Source organism: Rana temporaria (assembly GCF_905171775.1).
Source record: "Rana temporaria chromosome 9 unlocalized genomic scaffold, aRanTem1.1 chr9f, whole genome shotgun sequence".
NCBI lineage: Eukaryota > Metazoa > Chordata > Amphibia > Anura > Ranidae > Rana > Rana temporaria.
In genome coordinates this window covers 705721-717449 of record NW_024404482.1, presented here as the reverse complement: position 1 = coordinate 717449, position 11729 = coordinate 705721, and the positions used below count along the sequence as shown (strand labels likewise).

Genomic DNA, 11729 nt, shown 5'->3' with positions numbered 1-11729 from the left:
TGGAGACCGGCTAGGCCACTCCGTCACCTTCATGTGCTTCTTCTTGAGCCTCTCCTTTGTTGCCTTGGCGATATGTTTTGGGTCATTGTCGTGCTGGAAGACCCGTCCATGACCCATCTTCAGTGTTCTGTCTGAGGGAAGGAGGTTCTCATCCAAGATTTTACAATACGTGGCCCCGCCCATTGGCCCCTCAATGCGGCAAAGTCGGCCTGGACCTTTATCAGAGGAACCCCCCAAATCCTCATGTTTCCCCCTCCCCCGTGTGACTGTAGGGATGGAGTTCTTAGGGTCATTTTTCTTCCTCCAAACACAGTTTGCTCTCCCAATAGAAAGCCCGGCATTGTTTTTCTCTCCCAATAGAAAGCCCAGCATTGTTTTTCTCTCCCAATGGAAAGCCCGGCATTGTTTTTCTCTCCCAATGGAAAGCCCAGCATTGTTTTGCTCTCCCAATAGAAAGCCCGGCATTGTTTTTCTCTCCCAATAGAAAGCCCGGCATTGTTTTTCTCTCCCAATGGAAAGCCCAGCATTGTTTTGCTCTCCCAATAGAAAGCCCAGTATTGTTTTGCTCTCCCAATAGAAAGCCCGGCATTGTTTTTCTCTCCCAATGGAAAGCCCAGCATTGTTTTGCTCTCCCAATAGAAAGCCCGGCATTGTTTTTCTCTCCCAATAGAAAGCCCAGCATTGTTTTTCTCCCCCAATAGAAAGCCCAGCATTGTTTTGCTCTCCCAATAGAAAGCCCGGCATTGTTTTTCTCTCCCAATGGAAAGCCCAGCATTGTTTTGCTCTCCCAATAGAAAGCCCGGCATTGTTTTTCTCTCCCAATAGAAAGCCTGATATTGTTTTTCTCACCCAATAGAAAGCCCAGCATTGTTTTTCTCTCCCAATAGAAAGCCCAGCATTGTTTTTCTCCCCAAATAGAAAGCCTGGCATTGTTTTTCTCTCCCAATAGAAAGCCCAGCATTGTTTTTCTCTACCAATAGAAAGCCCGGCATTGTTTTGCTCTCCCAATAGAAAGCCCAGCATTGTTTTGCTCTCCCAATAGAAAGCCCAGCATTGTTTTTCTCTCCCAATAGAAAGCCCGGCATTGTTTTTCTATTCTCAATAGAAAGCCCAGCATTGTTTTTCTCTACCAATAGAAAGCCCGGCATTGTTTTGCTCTCCCAATAGAAAGCCCAGCATTGTTTTGCTCTCCCAATAGAAAGCCCAGCATTGTTTTTCTCCCCCAATAGAAAGCCCAGCACAGATTAGATCTTAACTTACCCGCCTCTGGATGCCATCAAGTTGACTCGGATTCTATAGGACACCAGAATGCCCAGCACCTCCTTATCCATCCCCGGGCGCAGGCTGTGGGAAAGGGGCGGAGTCATTGAAATGGAAATGTATTGATTTATATGTGTAAAGTATACCTGCGGTCAGGTTATGGTCATTAATGGGATTATTGAGTCCCAACGCAAACCGCAGGAGACATTGACTCACTGCTGGGAGGGGAAACTGGGGGAGCTGAGCTGCTGATTCACTGCTTGGATGGAGGGTGGAGCTGGTTGTCTGATTCACTGCTGGGAGGGGGAGCTAAGCTGCTGAGACACTGCTTGGAGGGTGAAGTTGGGTGGTCTGAGTCACTGCTGGGAGGGGGGCTGAGCTGCTGAGACACTGCTAGGAGGGTGCAGCTTGGTGGTCTTGCTGGGAGGGGGAGCTGAGCTGCTGAGTGACTGTTGGAAGGCTTAAGCTTAGTGGTTTGAGTCACTGCCAGGAGGGGAAGCTGAGCTGCTGAGTCACTGCTTGGAGGGTGAGGTTGGGTGGCCTAAGACACTGCTGGGAGGGGGGCAGAGGGATCTACACTGCCGAGTCACACTGCTGGGAGGGGGCAGAGGGATCTACGCTGCCGAGTCACTGCTGGGAGGGGGCAGAGGGATCTACGATGCAGAGTCACTGCTGGGAGGGGGCAGAGGGATCTATGCTGCAGAGTCACTGCTGGGAGGGGGGCAGAGGGATCTACGCTGCCGAGTCACTGCTGGGAGGGGGGCAGAGGGTTCTGAGCTGCTGAGTCACTGCTGGGAGGGGGGCAGAGGGTTCGGAGCTGCTGAGTCATTGCTGGGAGGGGGGCAGAGGGTTCTGAGCTGCAGAGTCACTGCTGGGAGGGGGGCAGAGGGTTCTGAGCTGCTGAGTCACTGCTGGGAGGGGGGCAGAGGGATCTACGCTGCAGAGTCACTGCTGGGAGGGGGCAGAGGGTTCTGAGCTGCTGAGTCACTGCTGGGAGGGGGGCAGAGGGCTCGGAGCTGCTGAGTCATTGCTGGGAGGGGGGCAGAGGGTTCTGAGCTGCTGAGACACTGATGGGAGGGGGGAAGAGGGTTCTGAGCTGCTGAAACACTGATAGGAGGGGGGCAGAGGGTTCTGAGCTGCTGAGACACTGATGGGAGGGGGGGCAGAGGGTTCTGAGCTGCTGAGTCATTGCTGGGAGGGGGGCAGAGGGTTCTGAGCTGCTGAGACACTGCTGGGAGGGGGGCAGAGGGTTCTGAGCTGCTGAAACACTGATGGGAGGGGGACAGAGGGTTCTGAGCTGCTGAGACACTGCTGGGAGGGGGGAAGAGGGTTCTGAGCTGCTGAGACACTGCTGGGGGGGGGGCAGAGGGTTCTGAGCTGCTGAGTCATTGCTGGGAGGGGGGCAGAGGGTTCTGAGCTGCTGAGACACTGCTGGGAGGGGGCAGAGGGTTCTGAGCTGCTGAGACACTGCTGGGAGGGGGGCAGAGGGTTCTGAGCTGCTGAGACACTGCTGGGAGGGGGGCAGAGGGTTCTGAGCTGCTGAGTCATTGCTGGGAGGGGGGCAGAGGGTTCTGAGCTGCTGAGACACTGCTGGGAGGGGGCAGAGAGTTCTGAGCTGCTGAGACACTGCTGGGAGGGGGGCAGAGGGTTCTGAGCTGCTGAGACACTGCTGGGAGGGGAGCAGAGGGTTCTGAGCTGCTGAGACACTGCTGGGAGGGGAGCAGAGGGTTCTGAGCTGCTGAGACACTGCTGGGGGGGGGGGCAGAGGGTTCTGAGCTGCTGAGTCATTGCTGGGAGGGGGGCAGAGGGTTCTGAGCTGCTGAGACACTGCTGGGAGGGGGGCAGAGGGTTCTGAGCTGCTGAGACACTGCTGGGAGGGGGCAGAGGGTTCTGAGCTGCTGAGAAGCTTAGCTGTTGAGTCACTGCTGGGAGTGAGATCAGAGGGATCTGAGCTACTGAGTCACTGCTGGGAGGGTGAATCTGGGTGGTCTTCGTGAGGCCCAATCACTGGTGGGAGCAGGAAGCAGGGGGTATTGAGTTGCTCAACCATTACTTAAACTAGGAGCTGAGCTACTGAGTCACTGCTGGGAGGGGGGACCGTGAAATCTAAGCTGCTGTGAAAATTACAGCAGTTCTTCTGAGAACTTTCAGGATGAATTGGCTCACAGTACCTGTAGCTACAGAGGTCAGTACACATTTGTTTGTCCATACACTGGCCGCAGGTTCACTTTAAGATACATAGAGATGTCATTTGTACTGGAAGTAGAATGGGATGAGGGGGGCTGCAGACGTTTGGAATGCATTTTGAAAATGTGGGTGCAGAAGATGAAGGTTATAATTACGTTGTGGAGGACGCCAGGTTGGTGTCGCCATGCTTCAGTTTGCCGTCCAGTGCCAGACCACGCTTCTCCGTATTATTGGCCAAAAGGGGAGTCACCTGGTATGCTTTGGTAAAGGCAGAATTTGCCGCTACGGTATCACTAGGGAGAGAGGAAAAAGTGTTATCATCTTCATTATTAAACTTTATACAGAACAAATACACCATATTTACCATGAGTGAGGTGTGAACAATGATGAATTGGATGGAGGGTTTGGTGGACAATGGTGGATTGGATAGAGGGTTTGGTGGACAATGGTGGATTGGATGGAGGGTTTAGAAGACAACGGTGGATTGGATGGAGGGTTTGGTGGAGAATGGTGGATTGGAAGGAGGGTTTGGTGGACAAGGGTGGATTGGATGGAGGGTTTGGTGGACAATGGTGGATTAGATGGAGGGCTAGCTGGACAATGGTGGATTGGATGAAGGGTTTGGTGGATAAGGGTGGATTGGATGGAGGGTTTGGTGGACAATAGTAGATTGAATATAGTGTTTGGTGAATCGGTAGATTTGATTGGTGGACAATGGTGGATTGGATGGAGGATTTGGTGGACAATGGTGGAATGGATGGAGGGTTTTCTGGACAATGGTGGAATGGATGGAGGGTTTGGTGGACAATGGTGGATTGGATGCAGGGTCTGGTGGACAATGGTGGATTGGATGGATGGTTTGGTAGACAATGATGAAATGGATGGAGGGTTTGGTGGACAATGGTGGATTGGAAGGAGGGTTTGGTGGACAATGGTGGATTGTATGGAGGGTTTTCTGGACAATAGTGGATTGGATGGAGGGTTTGGTGGGCAATGGTGGATTGGGTGGAGGGTTTACTGGACAATGGTGGATTGTATGGAGGGTTTGGTGGACAATGGTGGATTGGAAGGAGGGTTTGGTGGACAAGGGTGGATTGGATGGAGGGTTTGGTGGACAATGGTGGATTAGATGGAGGGCTAGCTGGACAATGGTGGATTGGATGAAGGGTTTGGTGGATAAGGGTGGATTGGATGGAGGGTTTGGTGGACAATAGTAGATTGAATATAGTGTTTGGTGAATCGGTAGATTTGATTGGTGGACGATGGTGGATTGGATGGAGGATTTGGTGGACAATGGTGGAATGGATGGAGGGTTTTCTGGACAATGGTGGAATGGATGGAGGGTTTGGTGGACAATGGTGGATTGGATGGAGGGTCTGGTGGACAATGGTGGATTGGATGGATGGTTTGGTAGACAATGATGAAATGGATGGAGGGTTTGGTGGACAATGGTGGATTGGAAGGAGGGTTTGGTGGACAATGGTGGATTGGATGGAGGGTTTGGTGGACAATGGTGGATTGGATGGAGGGTTTGGTGGACAATGGTGGATTGGATGGATGGTTTGGTAGACAATGATGAAATGGATGGAGGGTTTGGTGGACAATGGTGGATTGGAAGGAGGGTTTGGTGGACAATGGTGGATTGGATGGAGGGTTTGGTGGACAATGGTGGATTGGATGGAGGGTTTGGTAGACAATGATGAAATGGATGGAGGGTTTGGTGGACAATAGTGGATTGAAAGGAGGGTTTGGCAGACAATGGTGGATTAGATGGAGGGTTTGGTGGACAATGGTGGAATGGATGGAGGGTTTGCTGGGCAATGGTGGATTGAAAGGAAGGTTTGATGGACAAGGGGGGATTGGATGGAGGGTTTGGTGGACAAAGGTGGATTAGATGAAGGGTTTGCTGGACAATGGTGGATTGGATGGAAGGTTTGCTGGATAAGGGGGGATTGGATGGAGGGTTTGGTGGACAAAGATGGATTAGATGGAGGGTTTGGTGGACAATGGTGGAATGGATGGAGTGTTTGGTGGACAATGGTGGAATGGATGGAGGGTTGTGGACAATGGTGGAATGTATGGAGGATTTGGTGGACAATGGTGGAATGGATGGAGGGTTTTCTGGACAATGGTGGAATGGATGGAGGGTTTGGTGGGAAATGGTGGATTGGATGGAGGGTTTGGTGGACAATGGTGGATTGGATGGAGGATTTGGTGGACAATGGTGGAATGGATGGATGGTTTTCTGGACAATGGTGGAATGGATGGAGGGTTTGGTGGACAATGGTGGATTGGATGGAGGGTCTGGTGGACAATGGTGGATTGGATGGATGGTTTGGTAGACAATGATGAAATGGATGGAGGGTTTGGTGGACAATGGTGGATTGGAAGGAGGGTTTGGTGGACAATGGTGGATTGGATGGAGGGTTTGGTGGACAATGACAGATTGGATGGAGGGTTTGGTGGGCAATGGTGGATTGGATGGAGGGTTTGCTGGACAATAGTGGATTGGATGGAGGGTTTGGTAGACAATGATGAAATGGATGGAGGGTTTGGTGGACAATAGTGGATTGGATGGAGGGTTTGGCAGACAATGGTGGATTAGATGGAGGGTTTGGTGGGCAATGGTGGATTGAAAGGAAGGTTTGATGGACAAGGGGGGATTGGATGGAGGGTTTGGTGGACAAAGGTGGATTAGATGAAGGGTTTGCTGGACAATGGTGGATTGGATGGAAGGTTTGGTGGACAAGGTCGGATTGGATGGAGGGTTTGGTGGACAATGGTGGATTGGATGGAGGGTTTGGTGGACAATGGTGGGTTGGAAGGAGGGTTTGCTGGGCAATGGTGGAATGGATGGAGGGTTTGGTAGACAATGGTGGATTGGATGGAGGGTTTTCTGGACAATAGTGGATTGGATGGAGGGTTTGCTGAGCAATGGTGGATTGTATGGAAGGTTTGGTGGACAATAGTGGAATGAATGGAGGGTTTAGTGGAAATTAGTGGATTGGATGGAGGGTTTATTGGACAATGGTGGATTGGATGGAGGGTTTGGCAGACAATGGTGGATTAGATGCAGGGTTTGGTGGACAATGGTGGAATGGATGGAGGGTTTGGTGGACAAGGGTGGATTGGATTGAAGGTTTGGTGGACAATGGTGGATTGGATTGAGGGTTTGGTGGACAAGGGTGGACGGGATGCAGGGTTTGGCAGACAATGGTGGATTAGATGGAGGGTTTGGTAGACAATTGTGGAATGGATGGAGGGTTTTCTGGACAATGGTGGATTGAAAGGAGGGTTTGATGGACAAAGGGGGATTGGATGGAGGGTTTGGTGGACAAAGGTGGATTGGATGGAGGGTTTGGTGGACAGGGTCGGATTGGATGGAGGGTTGTGTGGACAATGGTGGATTGGATGGAGGGTTTTCTGGACAATGGTGGAATGGATGGAGGGTTTGCTGGGCAATGGTGGATTGGATGGAGGGTTTTCTGGACAATAGTGGATTGGATGGAGGGTTTGCTGGGCAATGGTGGATTGGGTGGAGGGTTTACTGGACAATGGTGGATTGTATGGAAGGTTTGGTGGACAATGGTGGATTGGATGGAGGGTTTGGTGGACAATGGTGGATTGGATTGAGGGTTTGCTGGACAAGGTTGGATTGGATGAAGGGCTTGGTGGACAATGGTGGATTAGATGGAGGGTTTGCTGGGCAATGGTGGAATGGATGGAGGGTTTGGTGGACAATGGTGGAATGGATGGAGGGTTTTCTGGACAATGGTGGAATGGATGGAGGGTTTGGTGGGCAATGGTGGATTGGATGGAGGGTTTGGTGGACAATGGTGGATTGGATGGAGGATTTGGTGGACAATGGTGGAATGGATGGAGGGTTTTCTGGACAATGGTGGAATGGATGGAGGGTTTGGTGGACAATGGTGGATTGGATGGAGGGTCTGGTGGACAATGGTGGATTGGATGGATGGTTTGGTGGACAATGGTGGATTGTATGGAGGGTTTGGTGGACAATGGTGGATAGTATGGAGGATTTGGTGGACAATGGTGGAATGGATGGAGGGTTTGGTAGGCAATGGTGGATTGGATTGAGGATTTGGTGGACAATGGTGGAATGGATGGGGGGTTTTCTGGACAATGGTGGAATGGATGGAGGGTTTGGTGGACAATGGTGGATTGTATGGAGGGTCTAGTGGACAATGGTGGATTGGATGGAGGGTTTGGTGGACAATGGTGGAATGGATGGAGGGTTTGGTGGACAATGATGGATTGGATGGAGGGTTTGGTGGACAATGGTGGATTGTATGGAGGGTTTGGTGGACAATGGTGGAATAGATGGAGGGTTTGGTGGACAATGGTGGATTGGATGGAGGGTTTGGTGGACAATGGTGGATTGTATGGAGGGTTTGGTGGACAATGGTGGATTGGATGGAGGGTTTGGTGAACAATGGTGGATTGTATGGAGGGTTTGTTGGACAATGGTGGATTGTATGGAGGGTTTGGTGGACAATGGTGGATTGTATGGAGGGTTTGGTGGACAATGGTGGATTGTATGGAGGGTTTGGTGGACAATGGTGGATTGTATGGAGGGTTTGGTGGACAATGGTGGATTGTATGGAGGGTTTGGTGGACAATGGTGGATTGGATGGAGGGTTTGGTGGACAATGGTGGATTGGGTGGAGGGTTTGGTGGACAATGGTGGATTGTATGGAGGGTTTGGTGGACAATGGTGGATTGGGTGGAGGGTTTTCTGCACAATGGTGGATTGTTTGCTGGACAATGGTAAATTTTTAAGGTCAGTCACATGACACGCAGGTTCCCCTTCCGATCTTTTTCCAGGGATGTCCTCAATGAGATGTGATGACCTCACGCCGCTCCCTGCGTCAGTGTGCTCTTGTAATTGCTCCTCAGGGGCGGGTCTGTGATGCCTTGCACTTACAGTATTCCTTCAGTCTTCTGGATTGAATGAAAGCTCTACCTCATTCAACCTGTAAGACTGAGGACATCTGGTGGAAGAAAGGAAAGACTACGAGGGGACAGCATCAGACAGGAGGGGGGCGAGTATTGCAGCCAGACCTGCCCCTTTTTTAACACCTCCAGTGGTATTTATTTTCTTAAAACCACGAAAAGTTGAGCTTTAAATACTCACTTCATCTCCTCGCAGCAAACAACTTTGGTGTACTTGTCCAATGAGTAGAGCACGACGTCTGTGATCTGTTCCACTGTAAGAACAACCGAAATGTCGGTGAGTGAGGTTATTTCATATCAAAGACCATAGAAGGCTTCATATATACAACTCTACAGTTCAAAATATTACCTGTATATGTACAGGTATTTATTACCTCCCCCGGCGATCACCTGACACCCCCCCCCCCCCCCCCCCGGCAATGCCTGAGCACAGGGGCGTAACTAGAAATCACAGGGCCCCATAGCAAAATGTTGTATGGGGCCCCCCCTGCAAACCACGTGGGTCACTATGGCGGTAGTTCCGCCCCTGTCTGGGCATAGCTTGTTCAGAGCTCATGGGCGGCTTTCTAACGATAAAAGGAGGAGCTTCTGCAAAAAATTATACTGATACTTTATATTGTGACATTATCTGCCATACGAAATAATGAATCCCAGGCTGTTTTCCCTCATCCCATTCCAAAACCATGGACATTGAGTAGGAGCTGCTCCTCCATTTAAGGAGTGGCCCCACGTTCCCCATGGCATGGCGTCAACCCTACTGAACACCTTTGGGATGAAGTACAGATCATATTGTGAACCAGGTCTTTTTTTCTGGTGCCAACATGAGGCCCAACATTTGAGCCAAGATCTTCTCAACCAACATCAATACCTGACCCCACTAATTCCCACAGACACCCTCCAAAATCTCGTAGGAAAGCCTTCCCAAAGGTATGTTATAGCTACCAAGGTGGGAAGGCATTCCTACTAGATTTTGGGGAGGAGTCTGTGGGAATTTGTGAGGTCAGGTACCGATGTTGGATGAGAAGATCTTGGCTCAAATGTTGGACCTGGTTCACAATATGATCTCCACTTCATCCCAAAGGTGTTCAGTAGGGTTGAGGTCAGGGCTCTGTGCAGGACACTTGAGTCGGGCATCTTAACCACTTGCCGTCCGCGCTACAGCCAAATGACGGCTACAGCGCGGACCTGAATTTCCAGGAGGCCGTCAATAGACCTCCTCCCCTTTGCACACGCCCCGCGCGCTGTGATCACCGAGTCACTGAGACTCGGGTGATCACAGATCCGAGTAAGGGGCCGGTCCCGGACCCCCTAACCACGTGATCAGCTGTCAGCCAATGACAGCTGATCACGTGATGTAAACAAATCTCGGTAATCGTTTTTCTTTTCTCCTCACGCTGACAGCGCAAGGAGAAAAAAAAGCCGATTACCGGCTTATGTGCAAGGGACATCGGTCCCGAGGAGGAAGGAGGCAAAATCTGCCTCCTCTGTGCCCACAAATACCGCCTGCCAGTGCCCATCAGTGCCACCTATCAATGCCCACAAGTGCCACCTATCAGTGCCCACCAGTGCTACCTATCAGTGCCACCCATCAGTGTCACCTCTCAGTGCCGCCTATCAGTGCCCACCCTTGCCGCCTTTGGACGACCTTTGGTATAAAGTCTTCTCATCAAACATCCAACAGGACACGCCATTAACCCTACAGAACACTTTGGGATGAGGACCACCGAGGTGAGGACCACTCATCCCAGAGTTGTTCAGTAGATTTGGGAACATAGAGGAACTCAAGTGTCCCTCACAGAGCCCCGACCTCAACCCTACTTTTGGAAGACCTTTGGTATAAAGTCTTCACACCCATCATAACCATACCAGATTTGTAGCTACAAAATTTACACCCGCTCCGGAAGTTCTTGTTGCTGTTCGGCTCTTTGCACAATTGGTCACCTACCTGTGATCTTGATCCTCTTCACAATCTTATTGGTTGAGTTGTTGATTTTCACATTGACAATGATGGGTTCCCCATGATAATGTATCTGTAAAAGAAGGAAAGTAGAAGATGAATATATAAGAATGACGGAATATGTGGTAATGACCCCTTAGGGCAAGATACATAGTAATGTTGGGTAATATTGACCCCAAGGCCACTTTGGAGTGCCGTAAGAGGCCATAAAGGTTCAGTCTCTGGGTCTAGTATTTGGCATTTCTGAGATTTTTTCGATGATCTGTATTTACCCAGATTGGAGCAATTCAACGATTTAGAAATGTATTGAAAGTTCCAATTTTTTGGGTTGTGGTCCTGAATACCTGAAGGCGCTCCTAGGACCCAGTCTGGGGCACTCAGAGTTGGTGGAAAGTATCCAAATCAAATTGAAGTCTTCATTTTTTTTTTTATAGTCCTCCTTTTATGATTTAGACATTTTTTTTTTGCCTTAAAATCCCTTCTTCTCCCAGAGAAAATGCTGCTTCCCGTCCTCACATGGCAGTGCCCTGTGCTGGCAGAGCTGAGTAGTGGCCACGCCCACGGCCACGGGTTCTCCTGTATGGGGCCCAGGAAGCAGGATGAATCAGATGATCGTAGGGAGGGTGATCGGAGGCACTGGAACCGATCCCCTTTATGGTTCTCTCTACAGCAGCTGATAGCTGGTTTCTTCTCCTTTTCCGACCCACCGGCTTTCAGCTGCTGCACAGAGAGGCATACAGGGGGTAGGTTACAGTGATTGCCCCCCTACTGCACCATTTACCCTCCCTGTGCATCATACACTTTCCCCTGCTGAGAGGGGGCATGTCTGAGCAGAGATAGGGGCATGTCTGAGCAGATAGAGGGGCGTGTCTGACCAGAGAGGGGGAATGTCTGAGCAGAGAGGGGGCGTGTCTGACCATAGAGGGGGTGTGTCTGAGCAGAGAGGGGGCTTGTCTGAGCAGAGAGGGGGCATGTCTGAGCAGAGAGGGGGCATGTCTGAGCAGAGAGAGGGGCATGTCTGAGCAGAGAGGGGCATGTCTGAGCAGAGAGGGGGCATGTCTGAGCAGAGAGAGGCGTGTCTGAGCAGAGAGGGGCATGTCTGAGCAGAGAGAGGGGCATGTCTGAGCAGAGAGGGGGCATGTCTGAGCAGAGAGAGGCGTGTCTGAGCAGAGAGGGGCATGTCTGAGCAGAGAGAGGGGTGTGTCTGAGCAGAGAGGGGCATGTCTGTGCAGAGAGGGGGCATGTCTAAGCAGAAAGGAGGCATGTCTCAGCAGAGAGGGGGCGTGTCTGACCATAGAGGGGGGAGTGTCTGACCAGATAGGAGGCATGTCTAAGCAGAGAGGGGCATGTC

General features: G+C 51.0%; 1 protein-coding gene across 2 annotated transcripts in view; it reads right to left on the bottom strand.

The window, feature by feature from the left end:
* Window positions 1-1260: 1260 nt before the first annotated feature.
* The window catches only part of ARR3 (arrestin 3), a gene marked incomplete at its 3' end in the record, with an annotated part of 57429 nt that continues 46960 nt past the window's right edge, over window positions 1261-11729 (bottom strand). For both annotated transcript variants that reach the window (XM_040334449.1, XM_040334448.1), the window contains 4 exon segments: window positions 1261-1344; window positions 3603-3740; window positions 8603-8675; window positions 10367-10451. In XM_040334449.1, coding sequence (XP_040190383.1) covers window positions 1261-1344; window positions 3603-3740; window positions 8603-8675; window positions 10367-10451 — 380 coding nt within the window.